Genomic DNA, 27698 nt, shown 5'->3' with positions numbered 1-27698 from the left:
TTATATGCTTTGTGCTGACTTCCCTTTACTGGCCTCAGGGCATGATCTTGGAAAGATTCCAATTCAATTTTAGCTTGTCCTGGATCCTTACAGTGCCAGAAATGTAAGGTGCTAGTAAATATTAGCATTTAGCACATCGTGGCTATGTTTCCTGAGGCAGCAGCTGAGGACCCCTGAAAGAACCTCCTTGGCAGAAATAGTTCTCTGCTTCTGCCAGCAGTAAAGCTATGCTATCCCAAGCTCAGCAAATCAACAAACAAAGCATTTGACCATATCATCATGATTGTTGGCTTGAGACCGTAACAGTAAGTCTTGGGTATCAAAGCAGTGCCAAGGTTAGTTTTGTTTGACCATCTAAAAAAGATCCCACCTCCTCCTAGGATAGAGATGTAATAAAGAGACACTTGTCTAAGGTAATGTTACCAGATTTTTTTCAAAGAATCTAGGGACACTTTTTTTTAAAGAGAGACAAAAAAGGTTATTAAAAAAAGTTGTTGTTTTAACAAGAAGTATCTTCTCTACTGTGATCTCCTCTGTCGCGCGGCCTTCCTCTGGGCCCCGGCCTGCTCTCTTGGAGCTCTGACTGCCATGGAGTAGGCTCAGGTCGGGCCTGGGCTCGGCCACCTGTCCTTGCCCTCCCGGTGCTCTCCTACCTCTCTTCCTCAGCGGCAGCAGCAGCATGGCAAGGTCGGGAATCCCCTCTTTTTTCTCCTTCCTCTTTCTCTCTCTTCCTTCTCCTTCTCCTCTCCTCCTTCTCCCTGCATTGGCTGCAGGGTTTTCCTACCCCGGAGTGCCACTGGGCAGTCGGCTGGGTGCTCTCGCGCCCGGCTTGATTTGGGTCGTGGAGGGGGTGTCAGTGGTTCCCCCAGTTGAGGCACTGGGCATCCCCAGTTCCCCCTCGGTAGTGGCGGCAGCAGTGGCAGTCTCAGCAGCCCAGAGCCAGCCTGGTAGCGCAGTTGGCTCTGGCTGGCTTCAGGAGCTGCTCGCTGCTGTGGCGCCCGCCATTTTGCCTTGCCGGAAGGCCCCATATGATGTGTCTTGTGCCGTTGAACCAATCATGCAGCATTCATTCCCGACTAATATATCTACAATACTTAAAATATGAATCTGGGGACATTAAATGAAATCCGTTGACATTCCAGGGACGGATTTTGTCCAGGGACAGATTTATAAATCCCGAGACTGTCCCCGGGAAACGGAGGCATCAGGTAACCATAGTCTAAGGGAACTGTTAATTGCAAAGTGAACCAAATGGATGCCATTATTTAAATCATGTAGGCAATATTAGAGTGGAGCGCCTCCCAGACTTATAAGCTAGCTGCCATCCTGCCAATATTATTTATTTTGTACATGTTTGTTTATTACTAGATTCCTTACCCACCCTGCATCATGAGGTACCAGGGCGGGTTACAGTAATTTTAAAACACAATATTAAAAACAGATTACAATTAAGAGAATAAGGTTCGTCCTAAAATATATACTTATCTTGTTGATTTATACAAAGTATTAGTAAAATGCCAATTCATTGGGGGGGGGAACCCATGAAGTCATAGGAAGCTCAGTACAGCATGGTGGCAGAGGCAATCTTGCTCTCCTGCTGCCTTTGGCTGCCCTGTGCCTCCCTCTCCCCATCTCAGAAGGCAGCAGCAACCACAGTGTTGGGAACAGAGCCCCACTTGCACTGCCCCACTGCCCTCTACTGCCTCTATTTTAAGGACATTCTGGTCCAAGCCCAGTTTAAGGATAAGGAAGTTAAGAAAGGAGTGTCAAGCCTTTGAAGCTGCTTATCAACAATTTGCATCAGGACGGCAGACTCAACAAGCACACAGGGCATCTGGCCAGTCTTCCCCATTATGATAAGCTGCATTTTATTTATGTTTATAGTATTTATTTCTTAATTTGCATCCTTCCTCTAAATTAGCACATGCATTTTCAATGCAAGTCTCTGCCCTTCTTTGTCCACTTTTATTTTGCAGCCGTGTAAAGAGGCCACCCTAGCCACTGATGATAGATGGCCCTACAGAGTGAGGTGGAGATAAAAATCTAGTTGGTGGTTATAATTCCCCGCCCCATCCCCTTGCATCCAAGTCAGAAGCGTTACAAAGGAAATCTACCGTGAGAAGAAAAGTTTCCTTTCTGAAAGACAAGATTAAATTATCCATCTCTGTATTAGACAACACTCACCATTTCATTGCTTCATTTTGCACACTAATCCAGCCAGCCTCTGCAGCAGGAGATAGGAAACAGTGAGGGCTTCACGGAAGCAGGACCCGCCGGCTGAGAAGGACAAATATCCAAGAATGTCATTTGCTACAAGGTAGGAGTTGTAGGTATTCTTCCTCCACTTTCATTTTTATACAGCGCTGGTCAATTTCACAGCCCATAGCAATGCTGAATGGGGAAATTGGAAACCAGCAGAATCGATTTGCAGAAGTGAGGTTCTATTTTCTTTTACAGCTCTCTCATCAGAGTTGCTATCATTCCCGTGTTATGTGGTATTATTATCGAAAAGAAGCCTGGGCATTGCTGATAATTGCTAAGAGAGGCTGAAGCCGTCCTCTTAAAGTAAAAATGGGACCACATTGCCACACTCCCCAAAGGTGCTGGTTCTGAATGTTTCTTTAGGTTGTCAATAATGTATTGGAAGGGTCAGTGCTTAAGGTTCTCACATCAGGAGCCTGTCTGATACTGGCACGCACCTGGAAGCCTCTCCTGCTAAAAATGGAGGTGTGCTAATAATGGAGTTACCCAAGAACTAGGGCAAGGCACTCTACAGATGCGCAAGGGCATCCCATCTTTGGCATTCTTTCATGTGCTAGATTTAAGCATTTATTTTTAAAATGTGTTAGTGATATTTCTGTTGGACATGAACTGAAGGCAATGTACAATTAACAGCAAGTTTTTTAAAAATAGTTTTGAATACATAAAACAAAAGCGAAACAAAAATATAGCTAAATGAGCATAGAAAGGCACAGCATGCTGCTTTCTCACCAAATGCTTCTGGGAAGCCTATCATCAAGAGCATGAAGGCGCCAGACATCTCTCCCGCCCCCATGTTGCCGGCTAGAAACCAATCCTCCTTGAGGGGTCAGCAAATCTCCCCACACCTGCCCCAGTCAAAGTACAGAATACCAGATGAGTTATTCTGGTGTTTTTACATGAGTAGAATGTGTGCTTTTATTTAAAATGCATCCCTGGGTTATTTGTGGGGCATAGGAATTCGTTCATTTTTTTCTTCAAAATATAGTCTGGCTAAGGGGCAGTGGACCGGCCCCTGACCCCTGTTCTAAGATGTCGACCCAATGTTAATACAGTAGGGTGCTGGCTCAAAAAGAGGCATTTTCTACTGTAGTCTCTGTACCTACCTTTGCCATATGTGAAGTAGCAACCACCAGTCACTTCAGATGTCTTGTGAAGACATACCTTTTTGCCCAGACTTTCCCTAACCCATAAGACTGTACCTGGCTTTATGTGTTTAAATCTTCTGATTCTGTGTTTTATTTGCATTTATTTGCTTTTATGTGTTATTACACGGGTGGCACTGTGGGTTAAACCACAGAGCCTAGGGTTTGCCGATCAGAAGGTCGGTGGTTCAAATCCCTGCGATGGGGTGAGCTCCCGTTGTTTGGTCTAGCTCCTGTCCACCTAGCAGTTCGAAAGCACGTCAAAGTGCAAGTAGATAGGTACCGCTCCAGCGCGAAGGTAAACAGCGTTTCCGTGCGCTGCTCTGGTTCACCAGAAGCGGCTTAGTCATGCTGGCCACATGACCCGGAAGCTGTACGCCGGCTCCCTCGGCCAATAAACCAAGATGAGCGCCGCAACCCCAGAGTTGTCCGCGACTGGACCTAATGGTCAGGGGTCCCTTTACCTTTTTATATGGCTATTTTAATGGGTTTTGGTTGTGTTTTTGTTCTTTTAATACTGTGATGATATATTTTTTGTTTTTTAGACTGTACTCCACTTAGAGATTTTGGAAACATTAAGCAGTTTATAAATGCTTTAAAATAACCAAACTTATTTACAGCTGCTATACACAACAAAATCAGGATGAAAAGAAACAAAGAAGCCCTCAAACATTTGTGGTATGAAAAGCTACAGGATTTCAGCAGGAAGTTACAAGACATGCACCAATTGGAAATGAAATGATCCCAAAGCTTTTGCATACCCAAACAGTATTAAAAGCAGGATCACAAATAACTATCCTCATGAGCATAAATCATCATGGATGCACAGTAAAAAGGATGCCTGAAGGGGCCCTGAGACACACTGTTCATTATTGAAATAAAATTATATTTTATTTATATCTGAAAGTTTCAAAGCACAGTCGATCCTCACAGCATCCCTGATCTGGTTCCTCACAGCATCCCTGATCTGGTTAAACTGAAACACAGTGGCTATCTCAAGGCCATATGCAGCTGAATCCTAAGCATGTTTATCTGGAAGAAAATTCTACTGTGTTGAATAGGGCTTATTCTCAGGTAAGCATGCAGGTCAGTCCTGATAATTTTCATGCGTGAGCAGAGATCTAGAAAAGGGAGCCTTTTACAAAATATATATTTAGCTTGACTGGTTTGTTGTTTTTTAAGAAAGCCTCAAAGCAGTTTTCAAAAAGAACAGAACATCTTTTTTAAAAAAAAACAGTTAAAAACGGATATCTAAACACACACAAAATTAATTAAAATCAACGGATAAGCTAAAAACCAGTTTAAAACACGGGTAAACATCACATATTTCTGGATTGCCTTGCCTAAACCAAAGTGTTTTTAGGATCATAGAATTGTAGGGTTAGAAGGTACCCTGAGGATCATCCAGTCCAACCCCCTGCAATGCAAGAATGTGCCACTGTCCCATTGGGGATTGAACCTGCAACCTTGGCATTACCAGCACTACGCTCTAACAGACTGAGGTGCTGGAAAGCGTGCAGCGAAGGTGCCTCCCTGATGTCAAATAGAACCAAATCCTCAAAGGATGAGTAGGATGTAGCACCTGCAGCAGTTATGTAAAACGTTGTGACAGCAATCACTACTATTATGCTAAAGGAAAAAGAACACTGCATTGAATACCATCCCTATTTTCTTCTAGGACTCTTGATGCACTCAACTCACTAGCAGAAAATATTAATAATAATAATACAGTGGTACCTCGGGTTAATAACTTAATTAGTTCTGAAGGTCAGTTCTTAACCTGAAACTGTTCTTAACCTGAGGTACCACTTTAGCTAATGGGGCCTCCCGCTGCCGCCACGCCGCCAGAGCACGATTTCTGTCTTCATCCTGAAGCAAAGTTCTTAAGCCGAGGTACTATTTCTGGGTTAGCATATTCTGTAACCTGAAGTGTTTCTAACCGGGATACCACTGTAATAATAATAAAGCATTATTTATACCCTGCCCATCTGGTTGGGTTTCCCCAGCCACTCTGGGCAGCTTCCAACAAAATATTAAAAACAGAATAAAACATCACACATCACATCACACCTCATTCCATTGAAATGAGGCTGTATTTTAATGTTTTAATATTGTATTTTAACTTTGTTTTTAAGTTGTATTTCAATCAATCTGTTTTTATATCGGGTGTCAGCCGCCCTGAGCCCGGACTTGGCTGGGGAGGGCGGGGTATAAATAAAAATTTATTATTATTATTTATTATTATTAAAAACTTCCCTAACAGGGCTGCCTTCAAATGTCTTCTAAACGTCAGATGGTTGTTTATTTCTTTGACATAGGAGGGCGTTCCACAGGGCGGGTGCCACTACCGAGAAGGCCCTCTGCCTGGTTCCCTGTAACTTCGCTTCTTGCAGTGAGGGAACCGCATGAAGGCCCTCGGAGTTGGACCTCAGTGTCTGGGCTGAGCGATGGGGGTGGAGAAAACCTTCATTAGGAATACCAAAAGCCTCCAACTTACATTTTACATTTCCACGTGCAGAAAAATGTATTATCTTATTAAAACTATGTAAACTTGTGGACTTGACAAATATATTGTGTGTGTGTTATTTATTCACACACACATATAACATAAATGTCATATTTATGTGTATAAAATTAATAATGTGAAATGCCCTGAGATCCTGGGATGAAGGGCGGTGTATACAAATTTAACCAATAAAATAAAATTAATACGAACGACAGCAATAATAAACCACCGCACCCTGGCTTTGATCCAAAGCACCAGCCGTGGCCGAAGAACATATACCGGACCACACTCAAATCATCCACCGCGACCTCTGCGGATTATCTCCTCAGAGCAGCGAGCCACCCGCTTGGCGAAGAGCCGCGCGTTCACTTCAGAACTACGATTCCCAAGGTGCACTGCGCGGGAGTCCCGCGGCTGCGACTGGGCGGAACACACCCAACCCCGCAGAACGCAGACGACACGCACGCGCGCGCACACATATTAAAACTACAACTCCCAGCGGTGACCGAGCGCTCGCCGACCAATCCGCGCTCGGCGTGTCTGAGAAGTAGGGCGGGCGGGGGAGCCCGTCCTTTGGCGGAGCCGACTGGAGGCCGCGCTGGCGGCGCTCTCGACAGGAGGGTAGCCGAGGAAGGCAATAAAGGGTGTGTGTGTGTGAGAGAGAGAAGCTTCGGCGCCCCCCCTTCTTCTTCCTCCTCCCCCCCCAGCCTCGTGGTGGGCTCACCCTTCCCCTCGCCCGCCCGGCAGAATGGCTGCCGTGGGAGGTGGGCGCAGCTGGGCCGGGGCCTGAAGGCGGTTGGCGTGGGGCGGGGCGCGCGCGGGGGGGGAGGTGGGCGCGCGAGGTAGTCCGCGAGGGGCTTTCGAGGCCTGGCTGCTGGGAGGGGCCGGGCAGCAGTTCCATTGCAAGGGTATTGCGGGGGGTGGGGGTGCACCAAAGTGGGGGGGCGTTGCTGATTATATGTGTGGGGGGGGAGTCTTTGTCAGATTGGTGTTGTGGGCTATTATTATTATTTATTATTATAATAATATTACTTGCGAAGTCCAAATGTGCTGGGAAGGGTTGTCAACTTAAGACGCATCAGCGCCCATGGCACTTCCTTGTGCTGTGTGTGTGTGTTATTAGCTGGGTATAGACAAGTGTGGGAGGTGTCAGCCAAGAAGCCTTATGCATGCCCCCCCTACTCAGAAATAGGCCCCACTGTGCTCACTAGGGCTTTCTGGCAGGTAAGTGTTTGTGTGTGTGTGTGTGTGTGTGTGTGTAGGTTAGCAGCCCCAGTGAGTTAGACAGGTTTTTAATTCATTTAAGCATTTGTGTGTGTAGGACGGCGGCAGTTTTTGAATCGGATAAGTGGCCCTTGGGTTTTGGGGTGGGTGTGGGTGGGGTCTGACTCTCCACAGGTGCCATCTTGGAAGAGGGATCACTTCCTGTTGTGTAGGAAGGAGGGCTTGGGGTGCTGGGGTGGTGTAAAATGATAATAATTAGAAGAATCCTCTCCAAACATCTCTTATCTCTGGCGCGCACATGCCAGTGTCTGTGAGCAACAGGGTCTGGATTTGGAGGATGTATAGCTGAAATGCATAGGACTTTGTCAATATGCAGTGTGTCTGTGTTATGAATGTACATGTAAATTGAGTTAAGTAGCTTGAAGATATGTTTCCTCTGTAGGGTCCTGTGGTATGTGGAAACAGGGAGGACCTGGATGAGGCAATTGGTGAGTGCACTAGATATCATTAAATGATTAGACACTTATCTGAGGCAGTAGATGAATTCACTATCAAATGCAGAATTCCCAGATACATTTCTTAAAAAATAAAATAAAATAAATTGCTGCTAAACATGAGAAACCTTTGTGAGTTAGTTCTTAAAGGCACACCTTAGCCATATCTATGTGGGGGGGGGGGAGGCATTGTTCAGTTATTGTCAAGAATCTACAAAATGCAGTTGCCATAGTTGCTTGGCAAGCATTATCAACCCCAACCCCCAACTATATCATGAAGATTGGCTGTGTTTTCAAGCTGCAGTTTGTGGGCACGTGGAACACCTTCCAAACTGTCTCCATTGTAGGATGGCTTTCCAAGAACAGGCAATTGTGGACTCACGTTAAAGTTCTGTCCCACTTTTTGAAGAAAAAGGCTCCCAAAAGGTCAACAACAATGTTATTACTTGTACCCCGCCCATCTGGCTGAATTTCCTCAGCCACATGTGGTATTCAAGCAATACAATATAGCATACAAATTAACACCAGCCATCTCCTTAAAATATTGAATGAAAAATTTGCAAGGCAGAGAGATCTTCCCAAAAACCAGCCCTGACCCAAAAATGCTGGAAGAGATCAGGAATAAACTCTTCAGAGGCGCCTTGTAGGGGTCGATAGGGCAGAACTTCAAAGACTGAAAGTTTGTGTGAGTGGTTGTCTCAGCAGACATAAAACTTGGGCAGGATAAGTCAGTTACTGTGCAAGAGATAAGTGAAGTACCATGTAAGAATTCTCAGACTTTATAGTGGAAGCAGAAGTATCCAGATTAAGAGTGTTTTGATAGTAGAATGGGATTTGTAATATGTTTAAATACCCAATCTTCCCCTCTGGGAATTCTGCTTGCTTTGTTGCTTTAACAAAAGGTTGCTTAATTGTTACTTTTCTTGGCACTCCTTGCAAGATTTTTATGCTTGGTTGTCTTTTTTCGTTATGTACTAATGGTTGTGGCATAGATTTTAAAGATAATTAGATTAAATGCAATTTATGTCAGCTTTTTTTAGATCTTATCACAGAGGTAAAATGCATAATAGGTCTTTCAGGGCTTTTATTTTATTTTTGTCAGTTGGTTACAAACATTAGCCCATTTCCAATCCATATGAAGTTTTGCTCTAGCCAGCAGTGAGTGGTGATAAATCATAAGCAGGTTTGCTTCCCCAGTACAGAATTGTTTCTCATAGTACAGAAGTGGCATATGATTAAAGCTTTAATTGTGAACCAAAACTGCAAATCACTTATTACAGCGGTACCTCAGGTTACAAACTTAATTTGTTCCGGGGGTCCGTTCTTAACCCAAAACCGTTTTTAAACTGAGGTGTGTTTTCGCTAATGGGGCCTCCTGCTGCTGCCGTCGCGTGATTTCCATTCTCATCCTGGGGCAAAGTTTGTAACCCGAGGTACTACTTCCGGGTTATCACAGTTTGTAACCCAAGGTGTTTGTAACCTGAGGTATCGCTGTAATACATATCAGGCTACATATGTTTCAGGTTACAGACTCCGCTAACCCAGAAATATTACTTTGGGTTAAGAACTTTGCTTCAGGATGAGAACAGAAATTGTGCTCCAGCAGCAGCAGAAGGCCCCATTAGCTAAAGTGGTGTTTCAGGTTAAGAACAGTTTCAGGTTAGGAACGGACCTCCGGAACGAATTAAGTACCTAACCCGAGGTACCACTGTACTCTTAATGGGTTGGATATCTAAGCATTTGGAAACTCTACCAATACACAGAGAGCTCTGTCTTGGAGCTTAAGATAAAAGAGGAGTAAGGTAAGAAAACCCAACTCTTGCTTCCAACCTTATAATCAGGCTATCTGTTTTCAATAAATATGAGGAAGACAAGCAAACATAATGCCTGGGGAGGTCTTGTTATGGCCTGTTGGGGTTTAAAAAAATGTATTACTTCTGCTGCACTTAATACAAATTCCTGATTTGGGGGATTACAAACTGATACCATTACATCAATCGCCTTGCCGTAGTATTAGTTGCCTCAGTACTAACATCTTATCCCTGTCCCCAACCACCCTTAAAAAAAAATTAGCAGTGCAGGAGCTAGGAACATGGTGTCTTTGGCTTTGACAGAAATGCTTAGTTTGCCATGATGAAGGAATTAGTAGTTATTTTAAGTTTAAGAAAAGTCAAGGCCAAGGTTCAGCATTCTACTTTTAACAGTGGCTGTTCAGATACTACTGGGAAGTCCAGGGACAGAGCATGAGTACAACAGAGTGCAAGGTTTATGGAGATTAAGCAACTGGCCGCATCCCCCATGGAAATTGATTATTTTCGAGAAAAGGCCCCTAAGCATCAGTTGAGTTCCAATCAGTAGACAATACTAAGCTAGGTGGACCATTGTTTTGACTTTGTATAAGGCATCTTCCTGTGTTTATCAGTCAGGTGTTTAATTTTGCTGATCTACTTCGTTAGTTACAATTTCTAATTCTGCTGATCTACTTTTTCAGTTACAATTTCTAAGTTCTTCTTCTTATGAAGAAAAAGTTTTTTTAATGAAAATAGGAAAACATATTCATGACTTGGGCATTGTAAACAGCAAATGAATGAATGGTAGGGCACAGATAAATAATGCAGTCATAGTGAAGTGAATACATCCAGTAGATCTACATTGTTGCGGAGTCTCATAATGTTCTCGTTCCCAAGTATATATTGTACAAGCTTCATTTTAGCTGAAGGCATGAGAGGGGTTGAGATTCTTGTTTGACTGCTTTGTGTAAAGTGATTAATAATTATGGAGTGATTTTTAAAAATTGTTTAGAGCTGTAGTTCTCAGCCTTTTCAGACCTGGGACCTACCTTTAGCCCAGACATGCATTTGGGGACCTTTTCTATATTAAATTTGTACTGTGGTAGCTCTAATTTTGCACCCACCTTAGGTCAGATGAATGTTACTAGATCCTGTTTCATCAGTAGGGATGGGTGATACCTTGTTTTCAACATCACAATATATCACCAGCTAAATTTCATGATATCTCCTGCCAACCTAACAGTTCGGAAGCACGCCAGTGCAAGTAGATAAATAGGAACCGCTGTGGCGGGAAGGTAAACAGCATTTCCGTGCGCTCTGATTTCCATCACGGTGTCCCCTTGCACCAGAAGCGGTTTAGTCATGCTGGCCACATGATCCGGAAAGCTGTCTGTGGACAAACGCCAGCTCCCTCGGCCTGAAAGCGAGATGAGCGCCGCACCCCATAGTCGCCTTTGACTGGACTTAACCATTCAGGGGTTCCTTTACCTTTTCACCTATATCATGATATATGCAGTGGTGGAGGGTGTTGTCCCTGCGGTGGCAGTGGGTCTCGCCATACCTCCCTGCATCAGTGGAGGGTGTGCCCTGCTTTCCCGCAGCATCAGCAGCGTGCTTTGCTGTGCCTCCCTGTGGCAGCAGAGGGTCCTGCTGTACCTCCTCGTAGAGGGTGCACCGCACTTCCCTGCAGCAGCTGAGGGCCTTCACCAGGCTCCCTGGAGTGGTGGAGGAAGTAGTAGATTTAATAAAAATATTACATAAACTTCTATATATTATATTTTCAACTAATTTATGAGTAGTTTAAATGATTTACTAGTCAAGTTGCATCTGTTTCCTCACTCAGAGGTCTAAGTGGAATCTGCATGCATGTCTCACTGAGTTCCTTTCCTGGGAGTAAACCCCATTGAATTCAGTAGGGCTTGCTTGTGAGTAGACACACATTTGCTTTCACTGCTTACTGAAAAATACCCTCCTCATCATTCTCTCACAGTACCCAACCTCCCATTTCATCATAAGGCAGCCAGCTAAATCTTCTTCCCTCCATTCCCCCCCAGAAGGCCCCCTCAAAAGCCCCCATCCCACCAATTCTCCCTTTTTATCAAAGGGAGGGAGGGAGGGCAAGCGAGTCTCCTTTACATTCAGAAAAGCACCCTTCTTAATATGGAAGAAAGCTATATAGGGGGAACCAACAACATAAACACCTCCAGAAAATAAAAATAAAAACTCTTCCTCTTTTTTTCACTGGTGAGGAAAGAAAGAAGTGCTTTCCAGTTCTTTGGTTACTTTGCCTCTTTGATTGTCTAGCTGTGGAATTGTTTGCAGGCTCTGCATGATTAGCTGAGCTCTAAGTGGAAAGATACTGGTGAAGCTGAAAGAGTTTGCTGGTTTGCTGTGTGAGGGCTTATTGTCATTTTTTATTGGTTAGGAGGGTGGAGGGAGAGAACAAAAAATGCTGGAGACAGTGCCTGCAAATTATCTGCAAAGTATGGTTCAGCTGAGCTACCCCGTGGGGTAACTTCAGCTTTTGTTCAATGGTATATTGCCTTGTTGAAACACTTACAACGATGTTATTTCAATACAATTCAACATATTGTGATTTATTGCATAGTCCTGTTCACCAGCTGAAGATTACTGGTTCATAGTATCTGATTATATGGGAAGAATGGACCCTGGTTTCATTCAGTCTAAATCTGAACCCTAAGAACTCTGGTGTTCTGTGGGGACAGGATGAAGAAGATGTTTGAAGCGTTCCTCTCTGAAATTTTTGTGGATGGTTAAAATTGTAGCTTTCAAAACAAAAATGAGATTTCATTATTATAGAGCACCTTTAATTTTTAAATTTTTTTGCATGGCGTAGTATGTTCTTAATGCCTGTTTTGTTGGTCGTTCTGTAATAATGGAAGTTTAGCCCTCTTAATTAATCCTATTATTAGATGCTGATGTGAGGCAACTCTGGCATGTCCTTAAAAAGTTGTAGAAAATTCATCCAGCCCATTCTTCTCTGTTGAGAAAGTGTCGCTATGTCTAATATATAAAACAGCTTTCAATTCCAGTTGGTGTGGTTATTGGAAGTCTGTGAGTGTTTCAGTTATAGATACACTGGGATAAGTACAAAAACAACTGAGGTGGGTTGCAAAAGTCACACTGCTACCATGCAAATATGATTTTAAAAAATTAAGAAAGGATTGCCCAAATTTAAGAAGAAATGAAAGTCCACAATGGTTTCAGTTCTTTTAGTACAGGAATTTAATTTTAGAAAATTCACAGAATAGTACTTTGAAGAAACCATTTGCCAACCTTTGAATTGCTGCTAAATCAGTGAAGTGCTGATGGGTTAAGAAGCTGGTGTGTTACTAAATTTACCAGAGTTCGCTTTAAAACAAGATGTGTGGTTCGAATGTGGCACTAAGCTGGGATCACTGAAAAGTGAAACTTCCAAAAGTTGCAGTTCTTGTTGTATCAGGGATGTGAGTGGGTGGGAGTGTGCAAGGCTGATGCTTTGTTTGGGCTTGTTCATGCTCATCCATGTATTGTTAAACCATGGTTTAATGTGTACTGAATCTCTTGCCTGAGAGATGTATGGAATTCTACCACAAGGTGACTGATGAAAAAAGAAATCTGTAATGCCTAGTATGTGTTGTAGCTTGTGTGAAGTCTTGGGAAGGCATCTTAATAATCTGCTCCTGTCTCCTTCAAGGTGTAAGAACTAGTGTTCACAACGTATAAAATACGATACGTTTCTTGATCCATGAAAACATGCAAGAAGATTGTGAGTCTTCTCTTTTTACTCTGTGCTAAGTTTTTATCTGTTTCAATGTTTTACCAGAACCGAGCAAGTTCTCACAAATATTGAATGGCACTCCTGTTTCAAGCACAGCCAGCGTTGGGATGGATCCCTCCCATGCTTGTAGCATTCTCCAGCAGCTCAAAGCAATGTATGACGAAAGACAGCTGACAGATATTGTGGTGGAAGTAGATCATGGGAAAACTTTTTCTTGTCATCGGAATGTTCTTGCTGCAATCAGTCCTTACTTCAGGTACATTTTGAGAGCAATGCATTGTGTTAATGTTCCATTCATTATATTTTAGCTGTTGCATTCAATATTAATGTGCAGACATTCATTTAAGGTTTAGGAATAATGGCAGTAGAAGTTTGTGCATTACAAACTTCTGGATTGATTAATCATGTTTCCATATCAATATGAAATGTGATTTATTCATTTTCACCAAACTTATTCTCCAGGCAGATGTTCTGCTAACCAGTTGAATAAATGAGGTAGACTGTGGTATTATAAATGTATGAAGTATTGCTAATTTGCAAGAGTGCTTTACAGCCTTGGACATTCGGCCAAGAAATCATGCCTAGGCTTTGTTTATGGTGCTAAGTTGTTAGGTCATAGCACATGAAAAAATAAGGCTTCTGACTGAACAGCAACAAACATAAACCAAGAAAAATATGCCAAGGGCTGCTTTCCGTTAGGGAAAATAGGGTCTCCTCCTTTGTCCACCAAGCTGTTCTACCACTCTAAAAGTCTGGAGAAGGTATATCCATGTAAAAAAGCAAAACAGACCTAAGATCTCTGGCCAGTTTCAGGTTCTGCACCAGTGCTACCACATTTCTCTCTATCCCTTCATGGGTTTGTCACTGAGCAAAACTGCAGACAAACAGGAATGCATTATTCCTGTCCAGTCTGAAATTGCTGATGAAGGAAAGGAGATGAAACGAGGCAACTGAGTAAATGGGGACCATGTAAGTAAAGTACAAACTATAGAACTCTCCCACTGCACCCAAGTTCCTATTTGGCATTTGCACCATTGGCTCTTTGTGCCTGGGAAAGTTTGTCTACCCTTAAGTTTACTATACCAATTTTGATTTGAGAGCTTCCCTTTCCCCCTTTCTTCTTTTTGATCCCTAATAAAGAGGTATGTAGCTGGAAGCCTCTTTTCTGTTTCTTCCCCTTTTTGCCCATTATGTTGAAACAGACCAAAGTAAACAGTTTCAAAATAAGATGACTTTAGGCAATTTCAACAAAGCTGAATTATGCCTGCTAGCTCCTCCTACAAGAATGTTTGTTACACAGAAAATCAGTTCAGTCCATTTTTACCTCCTTACACTTCCTAGCTCAAGGAAGTTGTGGGTATCCTCAGTGGAAGAAAAATGGCAAAACTGGTTCTTTCAAGCCCCGTGAGTATTTTATATTGCATCAAAACTAATCCAACTTGGAACAGTAGAAACTGCTTGAACTTTATTAACTTAATCGTTTAAATCAGAGGTGGGAGGCTCTTTTTCTGTAGGGTCATTCATTGTGCTGAACCTAGGCTTGGCAGTGTGGGTGTGGCTGCTTGTCTATGATAGGCAGTTACTCTGGTCATGTATGTAGTTGTAGTCTGCTATTGCAGCTTCACAAAGTTGCATTGCTGCAATATGCAACTATAGCAGAACATTTAATTCATTACCACAGGAGTCAGACTATTTAGCATGAACTGCTGGGAACAGCAACGTAGGTGGTATATAATATATAGCTATTCACTGCAGTGGTTGCAAAAGAAACCTTGCTTGCCTTGTGTTGCAATCCCTGCCTTGAGCAATAGCATGCGTATTTGTATACCATCAGTGGATGGTGGCTCAATAAAAGTCAGAAGTCTGTTCAGTTGTCTGAGTAAATTGTTTGAGCCAGCAATGTAAGATTTAGAAATGTGTCTTGTGTTCTACAAAAACCAAACTGATTAGGTAATTGCTAATACAAAGATTAGCTTACTGTTGGCATGTTAACAGTAGTTCCTTATAAATAACTCTGCACGTTTTTGTTTTGTAGATCAATGTTCACTAGTGGCCTTACTGAGAGTACCCAGAAAGAAGTTCGGATTGTTGGTGTTGAAGCAGAGTCCATGCATTTAGTACTGAACTATGCATATACCTCCAGAGTAACACTGACAGAGGCCAATGTCCAAGCTTTGTTCACTGCAGCTAGTATCTTCCAGATCCCTTCTATCCAGGACCAGTGTGCTAAATACATGATCAGTCATTTGGATCCTCAGAACTCCATTGGAGTGTTTATCTTTGCTGATCATTATGGGCATCAGGAACTGAAAGTGAGCTCACAACATTACATTCGTAAAAAGTTCCTGAGTGTCACCAAAGAACAAGAGTTTCTCCAACTGAGGAAGGACCAACTCATAAGCATACTGGACAGCAATGATTTAAACGTTGACAAGGAAGAGCATGTCTATGAAAGCATTATAAGATGGTTTGAACACGAACCCAACAAAAGAGAAGTCCACTTGCCAGAAATTTTTGCCAAATGCATCCGCATGCCCCTGTTGGATGAAGCATTCGTAGAGAAAATTCCTCCCATGTTTGCACAGGCTATAGCCCAAAACTGTGTACAGAAAGGAGAAAGTAGTGCCAATGGCTATACCCAACGGCTTGGAATGACTGCTTCAGAAATGATCATCTGCTTTGATGCTGCCCACAAACACTCAGGAAAGAAGCAAACAGTGCCTTGTTTAGATTCCGTCACAGGGAGAGTGTTCAAACTATGCAAACCACCCAATGATTTGCGGGAAGTGGGGATTCTTGTGTCTCCCGACAATGACATTTACATTGCTGGAGGGTACAGACCAAGCAGCAGTGAGGTCTCCATAGACCACAGGGCAGAAAGTGACTTCTGGATGTATGATCATTCAGGCAATAGATGGATCCCTAAGACTCCACTGCTTCGTGCCAGAATAGGCTGCAAACTGGTTCATTGCTGTGGTAAATTGTATGCAATAGGTGGTCGGGTGTATGAAGGAGATGGGCGCAACTCCCTGAAATCTGTGGAGTGTTATGATGGCCGAGAGAACTGCTGGACAGCTGTTTGTCCAATGCCTGTAGCAATGGAGTTTCATAATGCTGTGGAATATAAAGACAATATCTATGTTTTACAGGGTAAGATGCTTTGTGTCCCTGTGGTGTATGTGTGGGAGCATCTACAAGTGGAACGTTTCACAGAAAAATTCTCATTCAGGCCTTTACTTCTGAATAACTTTATTGAGGGTTATAGCTTGTATAAAGGAAAGTTTCTACTTATGTCCACCTAAACTGTAGGCAAAGGGAAGTTAATTACTCGGTGACCTATGTATTGCCTGCTTTTTTAGCTTGGTAATACTAGGTAATACTAGTTTGTATCCATGGCTTAGCATTGGTTTGACACATACTGCCAGTAGTTATTACTTGATGAAGGAGAAATATGGTATTGTGTGTAGTTGATGTTACAACATATTCCACTACTTAAGAGTCATGGTAGAATGTACTGGGATTGCTGTCCCCAACACAAAGTGAATGATTTCAGGAAACACGAGCAGCATTATTGACTGGGCCATAGCTCAGGGGCTGAGTACATGGCTTGCATGTGGAAAGTCCTAGATTTAGTTCCTAACAATACTAGTGAAAAGGACTTTGGGTAGCAAGGCTGGCAAAGACCTGTCACTGTGTGAGGACCTGGGAAGTTACTGTCATTCAGAAAAGAATAGTCAGATTAGGTATAAGCAGTGACGTGGGGTGAAACATTTGCCAGAATGGACAATTTGTCAGAATTCTCTAGTGCTTAATATTTCCTTGTAAAATATTCCATTTCATAAGTTCATTAGTAACAGTGATTGGATGCCAGTTGCAAATAAAATGCAGTCATACCTCGGCTCCCAAACACCTTGGGAGTCAAACGTTCCAATCAAAAACCATAAGTGAGTGTTCCGGTTTTCGAATGTTCTTTCGGAAGCTGAACATCCAATGGGGCTTCCTGCAGCCAATCAGAAGCCGCGCTTTGGAAGTGGAACGGACTTCAGGAACAGATTCTGTTCGACTTCCAAGGTACAACTGTATTATACAAGTGTGGGAGTACAAAGTTGTTGGCTTTCTTTGTTAAATGCAAGTAAAACACACTAAATTAGGTCACTCTCTAGGGCCTCAGAAAATTATCAGCACATAATATCTTATGCAATTTAGCCTAATTTGCATTGAGATTTCCCCCCCAGAAACCTTGCATCACTGGGTATAAGGAAATTCTGGATCTTCTATGCAGCACTTGCCTCTGAATATGATTCTGTGATTTCTGCTCCCACTCCCCCCCCCCCCAAAGTATTCTTCTTTCTAATCTGTGCCACATTTTTCTAAGCTCATATGCACATTCATAAATAAGGGTAGCCAGCAATAATTAGTTATGGATGGGAAGGAATAAACTAGTCATGCTCTTTGCTTGCCTATCTTCCATCCATCCATCCATCCGATCCTTCTTATGCATATATATACCCCAGTGCTGCCCCTACCAACAGAGCAGCCTTCCTCAAGTCACCAAACCCTTGGCTTAAATAGAATTGCTCTGTTTCAAATCACTTGGTATGCTGCCTCTATACAAATGACTTTTAGAGTAGCCTTGTGATTGATATTGAAGCAAACCTAGTTAATCCAGGAAATCCCTGGATTTGGTAGGAGTGTTCTGGAGATTCATGGAGACCTATAATATAACAAGATGTGTGTGTGTGTGTGTGTGTGTGTGTGTGTGGAAATGGGATGGTGAAAATGGCTGAAATTAATAGTAGGATAACATGCATCTGACATTTTTATGGGATCTGATGCCCCTTTCTAAATGGATCCACACTTGGCATCAGCAGTTTTCCCCTCCCCCCCCCCAGCTTTATTGTGCTGCTTCAAAGAGAGACAATAGCAGGGCAGGCAAAAAAAGGTCAGGTAGATGTATTGTAGCTTCCTTTCTGTCTTGGAGGATTCGTAGCACATAACATTTTAAGTCCCTATTACTGATAACATCTGGTTCAGTCCCACCTCTTCTGTATTCTAACATTATGCAAAGTGTTTGTAGTGAGCTGGTTCCTGTAGTAAGGTGGAAAGGGTTGAAAAAGAAGCAGAATTCCTGGAAAATTGTGTTTTCGTATTACAATGGGGCTGCTGCCTGGGACTAGGCAAAATACATTTAGACTAATACTTCTCATTCTTCCTTGACCTGTAGTATAATAATAATAATAATAATAATAATAATAATAATAATAATAATAATAATAAATTTATTTATACCCCACCCATCCAGCTGGGTTTCCCCAGCCACTATGGGTGGCTTCCAACAGATAAAAACAGACAGAATAAAACATCAAATATTAAAAACTTCCCTAAACAGGGCTGCCTTCATACTTGGTCCAGTGGCCCTCTGGATGTTGGTTTAGCACTCCCATCATATCTGTCCATGGGCCATGATGAAAGTTAAGAGTGCAGACAACCTCCAGCTGAAGGTTTCCCATCTTTAATTTTTTAAAACTGGTTTTTAATTTCAAATAATAAAACATATCCATACAAGGAAAACAGAGCTTAGCGGTTGTACAGAAAAGAAAGAAAAATACCAGTTGATGGTTGCAGTTTTAGACGTTCCAAGAAAGGCAATAATATGAAAGTATATGAGATTCCATGAGTAGATGGAGGATGAAAACCAAGTTCAATTATTGTCTTAACAAAGTTAACAAAAGGCTACCATGTTGTGTGGAAGGTGTGAGCCCCAGATCAATATTCCTTTTGTGAAATTGTTAATTTATCCATAAGCATGATGCCTCATACTTGGGTTCAAAAAGATTTGCATTTAAAGTAATTAGCTGCATTTAATAAATGGAGGATGAGGTCATTATTGGTTCTTAATGTTCTTAATCTAGGGGGTAAAATAAGAAAGTAGGGCTAATTTTGGGTCTGGTTGCAGTGTTTGTCTCAACATCTGATTAATTGTTTGAGTAACTTTTTCCCAAAAGGGAATAATTTTGGGGCAAAACCACCACATGTACTGAAGAGCAAAGTAAATTGCATTCTTGCCAGCAAAGGTTGGATGTGTTAAGATTTTGTTGTTTAGTCGTTTAGTCGTGTCCGACTCTTCGTGACCCCATGGACCAGAGCACGCCAGGCACTCCTGTCTTCCACTGCCTACCGCAGTTTGGTCAAACTCATGTTGGTAGCTTCAAGAACACTATCCAACCATCTTGTCCCCTGTCGTCCCCTTCTCCTTGTGCCCTCAATCTTTCCCAACATCAGGGTCCTTTCCAGGGAGTTTTCTCTTCTCATGAGGTGGCCAAAGTATTGGAGTTAAGATTAAATCCATATAATCTGTCTGGGCACATGTGCTTTTCTCGAGTTCTAATTGAGATGAAGCCAAATGGTAGCTTATTCCAAATTTGTTCCCAGAGTTTTTAGTCTAAGTCTCAAAAATCTCTTTCCCATTTTAGTCTTCATGAAGTAAGAAGAAGGGTAGTCAATTGTGTGAGGATTTTATATAGTTGGAAGTTGATTCCTCTTCCCAGAGGGTTGGTTGAGTTGAGTAGTTGCTCAAAACTACTTAAGCTGTGTAATGCTTGAATCCTTATATTTGGCTGATTTAGAAAATTTATAATGTGTATCTCCAACCAGCCACCTGGTATATCTCCCAATATAAAATTTATTTCTGGAGCTGTAAAGGGCTTTTGATAAATGTAGAAGATTCTGAGTTTATATAATCCCACTGTTTCCCACTTTTCAAATGAGCCTGATTTGGCTGCTGTGCACAAGGAAGAATGTTGAGTTCTTGGGACTAAAGGAAATCAAAAGGTAAATGTTTCAGTCTCCCATATGGACAAATCTGATTTTAGAAATGGGTTAATAATGTCTTCTGATGCCGTCTTGTTCATTTTCTGATAAGGGAGTGAATGCATAAAGTCTTGACGTATCATCCCCCTTTTTTAACCATGGGACCTGGTCTGAGCCTTGTAAAATCAAAAGAATATTGTGTAAGTAAGGGAGCAAAGTCCTTACCTTTCTAAGTTAGGTATTGCTATACCTCCTCCTTTCTTGACTATAAAGGGTTTTATGAGGTCGTTAAGGTCTCTGGTTTGCATGAATAAAATTTAGTATTTTTTGGCCAATTAATTAACGTGAGAAATGAATTGCTCTGAATAAAGAAAGATTGTGCAGTAAGAGCATCATTTTTGCTAAAGAAACTCTACCCGGTCACAAGAATGTAAACTAAGACGATTTTTTGAGCATTGTGAATTCTTTTATCAAGGCAGTAAAGTTCAATTTTTCTAGTTTTGATAGATTCTTAGGTATAATCACTTCCAGGTATTTAAAGTAGATATTACAGATATTCAGGCCAGTTCTTTGTGCCAGTGCATTTGTAGATTTGGTGGGGTGTACATATACATAAACTCAGATTTGGTGAAGTTAACAGTGAATCCAGATATCTGTACTGTTTTTAACACTTGATTGGGAGCCGCCCAGAGTGGCTGGGGAGACTCAGCGAGATGGGCGGGGTATATATAATAAATTATTATTATTATTATTATTATTATTATTATTATTATTATTATTATTATTATTATTATATTGCCATATATAACAAGTTGGTGCATAACAGAAGGTAAAGAGGCTTCATAATCAGAAAGAAATAATACTTTGGCATTTTTTCCTATATTGAGCAAATTTCTCTTAGAACCCCCCCCCCCCCACTGCAAAAAAGGGAGTCAAGAGAGTTTATACCAGAGGACAAGCATTGCTAGAACCCTCAAACTGTTTTTAAACTTAAACCCTTTTAAAACTTGATGAGAACTATTTTATAGGAGGGTGTTGCATTTAAATGTCCTTCCTGTTCAAAATACTAAATGTTTTATTGCTGCAGCTCTGCCTGAGAACATGTCAAGTAATGGTTTAGACTCTAGAGGGCCTCTGAGCCTAAGAAAAGTGTCCTTCCTGCTGAATATTCACACTTATGCAAAAAAGGTGCAGAAAATAAAACCTCTAATCAGACTCTTGAAAACCTACAAGTGAAATAATAATACTAATCAGTCTCTTTTCTCTGCCTGTGCTCTACTTAAATGCCACACAACTTATCCCCATTAGTAGCAGGGCTTTGCCAATGGGGGAACCTCAGGTTAGCAGGAGTCAAGAAATTAAATGAGATAAAGGGCTCACTTCAATAGGGAAACATTCAAAGGGCATCTACCAATGGTAGGAAACACTTGGAAATGTGGTTTGCAAAACAAATTGGAAAGTTTCTGAAAAAGAAAGTACAGCTAGATCAGGCATAGGCAAACTCCGGCCCTCCAGATGTTTGGGACTACAATTCCCATCATCCCTGACCACTGGTCCTATTAGCTAGGGATAATGGGAATTGTAGTCCCAAACATCTGGAGGGCTAGAGTTTGCCTATGTCTGAGCTAGATAATCTTCATGTGTACTGAAAGCTAATTTGCCTGATTTTGATACAAAGAGGTTAGACCTTGCTGGAGAGGTGCTCCAAAATAGAGACTCTGGGTCAGTACCTGTTAACCTGGAGTATTTTGAACTTTCCCAGGCAAGTGGGAAAGTAGCTATTATCAGTCTCTGTTAAATCTGCAGTGAAACAGCACAAAGAGACTTGAAATAAGTAGATGTAGAAGAGAATAAAAAGCAAAAAGCTTGATGGAGTGCAAAAGGTTGATGTAAATATCTTTAGAAAGCATGGTTTATCTTGTCAATGTATTAGCTTTACCCAAACTGTTATTGCACTGGTATTATTGATTGAAGTTGTTTTAAACTGTTTTCAATACTGTACTCTTTGCAATCTGTCCTGGGACTTTAAGGTAAAAGGCATGATTATGATGATCATAGAATCATAGAACTGTAGAGTTGGAAGGGACCACGAGGGTCATCTAGTCCAACCCCCTGCAATGCAGGAATATTTTGCCCAACGTGGGGCTTTAACCCATGACCCTGAGATTAAGAGTCTTATGCTCTACTGACTAAGCTATCCCAAATAATGATGTTGGTGGTGATATTCCTGTGAGTTACAGCAAAATGCATGCTGTTCCAGGAGTCACATGTCTGAAAGTGAATTAACGTGGAAATCTTAACTGTTTTCTGCCTAATTAAGATCTACGTGGTGAAGTATGGCAGTGCACACCACTCAGATAGGTTTGCTATGGACAGCTCTCTGTAGTGGACAAAGCTGAGAACTGGTTTTAATGAACAGCAGTGTTCATGGAATTCAGTGGTATTTAGGTAGCCCATTAAAGATTGTCACCTAAGTTAATGCAACTCACCTCTTAAATTGGGATAAATGAGTTTTCACCAGCATGTTTAATATATAAGGAATGCATAACAATTACTATTTTAGTTTAAATTTAACTATTTAAATTCAGTTTCATCCAGCTTCCTAGATAGTCAGAAAAGCCTATCTAGGAAATTGGATGGGCTGTTTTTTTTTTATTATCACTGTATGAAGAAATACTGTGGAACCTGTAGCCCTCCAAATGTGGTTAGATTCCAAACTCTCAACAGGCCTTGGCAGCATGGCTGATAGTTGGGGATGTTGAAGGTTGTGGCCCTCTGTTGTTGGGTTGCATTAGGTATATATTTGGATATCTAACATAAAAGCAGCATTTCTTGCGGAGTAACTATAATAATTGTATTTTTAAAATGCATTGAAAGTTTGAGACTCTTAAGGTAGGGTGACATTGTGATGAGATGTCCTTTGGAAAGCCAGAAAGGGAAATCTCTTATTCTGGACTTTGCCCACTGTCATTTTAGAGCAAACTGTAAGTTCTTATGCTTTGGTCTCTCTTCCTTTCTCTCCCTAGGAGAATTTTTTCTCTGCTATGATCCTCGAAAAGATTACTGGGGTTTCCTAACTCCTATGACTGTGCCTAGGATCCAGGGTTTGGCAGCTGTCTACAACAACTCCATCTACTATATTGCTGGAACCTGTGGAAACCATCAGCGTATGTTTACCGTAGAGGCCTATGACATTGAGTTGAACAAGTGGACTCGAAAGAGGGATTTCCCATGTGACCAGTCCATCAATCCATACATTAAACTCGTCGTCCTCAAAAATAAACTTCATTTGTTTGTCCGAGCTACTCAAGTCACTGTTGAAGAGCACGTCTTCAGAACCAGCAGGAAGAATTCTCTTTATCAGTACGATGAAGTTACTGACCAGTGGCAGAAGGTGTATGAAACCCCAGATAAGCTTTGGGATCTTGGACGTCATTTTGAATGTGCTGTTGCTAAATTGTATCCACAGTGTCTTCAGAAAGTTATTTGACTTCTTCTGTCCCCAACCCCCTCCTCCTTTCATTGGTAAAAGGCCTTAGTACTTTGGTATTTAATGGTAGCAGAAAAATCTGTTTTTAAAGAAAAAAACCAATTCAATTCTGTCAGTATTTAATGTGAGCTGAAATGGTTGGTGGTTTGTTTTTTGATTTTTTTACATGGGGATGGGTGCTCTTTAAAGGTTGCAGTGGGGAGAAGGGAATTAGTTTAGTTTCCTAATGGATGTTTTCCTGCGGTGAAAGGTGTGGGTTACGAAGTGCAATTATCAGCATTTTCTTTGCTAGAGTCATTTGATCATGTTGTTTCAGAGTGACAGTTTGACTAAAAGCAAGAGTAGGTGGATTGGGGTAACGCAGAGAGCAAAATCTAACATGAATAGCTGAAGTGAAGAGAGCAAGTTTGAAGTGACTTATTTAAAATACGGGTAAAATCTGAGGCAATATCACTAGTTTGCTGTTTTAGATTCAGTGACACTAAATAGACAAGTTCCTGGTCCTTTTACCTCTTCCATATGTATAAAGGTACTGAAATATTTATGTTTATAAATTATGGTAGCTACTGCAGAAATATCAAAATTTGCAGCAGAACTTGAGCTACCACCTTGAAAAACGCCTCCATTAGGTGGCTGCATCACTCCTTTTCTGTGAGTTTTAGTGTGTGTGATTGTCTACTCTTGAACTTCCAGTGGCATCAGAAGAACCATTTTCTGCCAATTAAATGTATAGCTTCAAAAGCAGTTGAACACATTGGTCACTCCATAAAGGGCTTAAACCCTATGGTGCTAGCACATTTTTAATACTTGTAAGTTTGAAATGGGTCAAATGGGACTGCTAATTTACAGCACTCCATTAGTATTAATGTCTCTAGTCTTAAGCATGTATCTTAGTGCTTTGTATATGAGCCTCTATTTTATTTTGACTTTATCTTGTGAAATTTGTTCTTGCATAGAATAAGGATAGGCAAAGTATTAATGTCTGTGAGTTTGGGGAGTTTTCCAGCTTTTAGAAGGTTAAGCGCTGAATGCACTTTTTTGTCCACCCTCCAGTAAGACTTAACAGTGTAGTTTGTGACATCTCTTGTCATCCATAATAAGTTGAGTTAGGCTGCACCTATTTTCCAACTTACCTGGGAGTAAACCCCATTGAACATGGAATAACTTAATTCCACGTAAACATCCATAAGATTGTATTGTGTGAGAGCTGGCTGTTGGGAAAATAATACTGAGCCATCCTTCAAAAATATGGCATGTTAACTCATCACCTTATGTTTCCTTCTGTTGCTGTTTTGGCATGTGCTTGTCTTTGCAGCTGACAAATTCTCATGAAACAATGGTTTCCCCCAGTCAGCTTAATGTAGAAGCAGTTCTGGCTTTTGCTAGTACCGTCAGATCCTTCTAACTGTTGCCTGATTTTAAGCACTCCAGTTACTTGTGGAATAATGTGAAAGTTTGCACTACTGAGCTTTCTTTGTGCTCCAAGGGTAGCCACTTTAGGAAGTCCAGACAGAAAAGCTTTTGGAACAGAATAAGAATCTAGTACATTGGGACAAAGCCCTGGTGTTTTAAACCATGGTTAAAAATAAACTCTGGCTTAATTGGAATGAGCACTGTGCCATTTCATTTGGTGAGCTCCTGCGGTGCTACTGGGAGGCAAGTTTGTCATGATGTCTAAACCTGGGCTGGTGGTCGGTTTCTCTCTAAACAAACAAACAATTGGAAGCCAACGTTTTGTTACTGGCTTGCTACTCCTGCTTTATTTTGGAGGAAAGAAAACAAGGAGCCTGTCTTTAGTTGTTATAATAACTCTAGGTTGCTTACCAGCAGCACCGTGAAAATGGGGGAAGAATAAAAGAAGCACTGCATTAGCTCCATGTACAAGCATGCTGCTCATTTATGTTAAGCCATCGTTGATATTTTTCTTTTACTGGCTTAATGTCAAGTACAGACCAGGTCTAAGAAGACTTTCTAGCTTTTAATTTGGAGTGACTAAGGATTTGTTAACATCTCTTTAGGATCTGAGCGTTAATAGTAGACCTCTTACTGGCGATACCTTGCCAGGGAGAACAGGTTGAGGAGCATGGTTGCTCAAGAATGAAACATGCCCTGCTTTCATCTTGATTCAATTTAAGTTCCACTTTGAAAGATGGTGACCGGCCTTATACCCAAGGATGATAACTATTTCTGACTTTATAGATACGCATGTCAGTGAAACTGTGGTTTAAAGAGATTACGTTTAGAATATTCAGTAAGTATCAACTTGCAATCCCCAACTCGTTTGTGCTAACATGATCCCACTTGAGTTTGTACGTTTTAAATCTTGCACAATACATTGAACACAACTGTGAAACTGAAAGGACAATAAAGCCTCGTTCTGTTACATACCTCATCTTCCAGAGATTCAGCAAGAAGCCTTTTGTCTTTGGGTTTCTTTATGTACTGTGCTCGAGGTACAGTGACCTGAACATAAGAGACAAAATGTGCACATCTGTCATGATGTGTTTATATATTTTTTCCTCATTGTTGTCTCTCTTTAACAGCATTGAGATGTCAGGCTAGTAAACCATATAGGCTGGGTAACTAAAAAGCTAATGCTTTTCTTCACTTTTCTTTGCAAAAGTTCATAACTCTACATTGCCACAATGATGCTTAATCCGTGGAGTAGCAGTGCTGCAGAACTGCGTGCAAAATAGTCTGTATGCCTACAGCATCTAATCTGCACCTTAGTCTCTGTGTAGCCAACTGGAGATGTGAATTGGTACTGCAGTGTGTCTGAATGGCTTAGCAGTTTCTATTCAGCACGACAAGGCTGTCTTGTGTGCCCATGCTATTAAGAAATAGTGATGGAAAAAGAATGAAGGACAGTGAAATGTTCCCTTGATAGTTTAAGATGAAGCCAATGCTTCAAATGGTAAGGTGCAGTCAGTCTAATGCCTTAGATGCAAGTTCAAGTGCTTCTCTAAAAGGCTAAGGCTTTGATGTCTTAAGCATAGTTGCTGTGACTAAATTCTGAAAGAAGTTAATGGTGGGGATACTGTTCACACATATCTAGTTGCTTTCACATATTTAACTTTTCTTAATCCTTAGTTGGCTATATTTGCGATGTTGTAAGCCTCTTAGCTGCAAACTTTCTGAAGCACCCTCCCATAAAAGTTGTTAGTATTTTATTTTTTACAAAAGGTGTTATGTGTCTTTCAAAAAAAAAAAAAAGTTCTGTTGAAAATCTTTACAAGACTTGTTGCTGCTTTTTGACAATCTCCTGTATTTATTTAGTAGAAATGTCAATCTCACTTGAAATTTAAAAAAAATAGTTTAAGTTAGCAAATGACCCTGTCATGTGATGTATAGAATATGCTGTGGTTAATTCTACAGTAGGTTTGTTCTTAATTTTCATTTTTATCTGCACTAAATACAAAGATCTTTTTTGTCTAACCATTCACACTGGGGGGGTTGGGGGGTTGGTCGTAGCGCGCTTGAAAGCTAACTCTTGAATTTTTTGCCATGGGGGTGAAATACACTGAGTCTTATGCATGAATAATTTAAGCAGTTAATATTAACCAAGACATTTTAGTTGTTTACATGCTTCTAAATTATCTAGTGAAAATTGCCAGTATAAAACTTGCTTTTTTAAAAATCTGATTTTAAAACGAACCCTGCACAGGATGAGAACAGATGGCAAAACTGTAATTGTGCTAAACTCTGCAGGGCTATGTTTGATCTATCTGCCCTTTTTATTGTTCTTCTAGCTTAGCTTCTTGAGACATTGCTTTTCCATTTTAAATGCTTTTTTTTTTTTTTTGGAAAACAGGCTGGAAAAACGATCCAAGTTTTATTCCAAAACTTTTTGATTTGAAGAAACACTCCGCCAAGTGCATTCTACACTGCTTTGCCTCACAAAAATAAAAGCGGTGCTGTGTGGTGGTAGTGCCTGATGGGCTGCCCCCCTACCCAACTACAGCTGGCTTTGTTGTGTGTGCAGTGCATGTAGTTTGCATAATATCAAAACTCCTTGTGTTCCAAAACCTGTTTAGAATTGACATCAGATGTTCAGTGCTCAGGTATGTTAGTAAGAAGTACTGTAGTCCTCTGAGGGCAAATGTGTGGATTTTTAAAACATTTTGCCATAATTGCACAATTTTTGCATTTTTACTTAATGTCATGTTAATTTTTCTTATAATAAACCTGTTCAAATATGA

The 27698-nt window shown here is 41.2% G+C and overlaps 1 protein-coding gene and 1 long non-coding RNA gene across 5 annotated transcripts in view; one reads left to right on the top strand and one right to left on the bottom strand.

The window, feature by feature from the left end:
• Window positions 1–6705, bottom strand: part of LOC309525386 — a 24478-nt gene extending 17773 nt beyond the window's left edge. The window contains exons 1-2 of one of the 2 annotated variants that reach the window (XR_014216210.1): window positions 6635–6705; window positions 2185–2277 (exon numbers count right to left, since the gene is read on the bottom strand). This is a non-coding gene — a long non-coding RNA (uncharacterized lncRNA). Of the gene's footprint in view, window positions 1–2184; window positions 2278–2699; window positions 3575–6634 lie in introns of those variants that run through there. The other variant, XR_014216211.1, reaches the window with a different exon arrangement.
• Window positions 6426–27698, top strand: KBTBD8 (kelch repeat and BTB domain containing 8). 3 transcript variants are annotated; one of them, XM_082209921.1, is made up of 4 exons: window positions 6426–6554; window positions 13245–13455; window positions 15235–16349; window positions 23036–27698. In XM_082209921.1, the coding sequence occupies exons 2-4, from the start codon at window positions 13307–13309 to the stop codon at window positions 23497–23499; spliced, it is 1728 nt and encodes a 575-aa protein (XP_082066047.1). In that variant the 5' UTR covers window positions 6426–6554; window positions 13245–13306; the 3' UTR covers window positions 23500–27698. The 3 variants fall into 3 exon arrangements, with proteins under 3 accessions (XP_082066047.1, XP_082066049.1, XP_082066048.1); XM_082209923.1 differs by lacking the exon at window positions 6426–6554 and adding an exon at window positions 6759–6818; XM_082209922.1 differs by lacking the exon at window positions 6426–6554 and adding an exon at window positions 7567–7622.

This window comes from Podarcis vaucheri (assembly GCF_965113315.1).
Source record: "Podarcis vaucheri genome assembly, chromosome: 2".
In the NCBI taxonomy this organism is placed as follows: domain Eukaryota; kingdom Metazoa; phylum Chordata; class Lepidosauria; order Squamata; family Lacertidae; genus Podarcis; species Podarcis vaucheri.
This window is presented reverse-complemented; position numbering and strand designations above follow the sequence as displayed.

Excerpts from the sequence above, each read along its gene's own strand:
- KBTBD8 (XM_082209921.1), top strand. The coding sequence starts at position 13,307 with ATGGATCCCTCCCATGCTTGTAGCATTCTCCAGCAGCTCAAAGCAATG. Across the intron at positions 13,456-15,234 it reads GCAATCAGTCCTTACTTCAG|ATCAATGTTCACTAGTGGCC; the intron begins GTACATTTTGAG and ends TTTGTTTTGTAG. Across the intron at positions 16,350-23,035 it reads CAATATCTATGTTTTACAGG|GAGAATTTTTTCTCTGCTAT; the intron begins GTAAGATGCTTT and ends TTCTCTCCCTAG.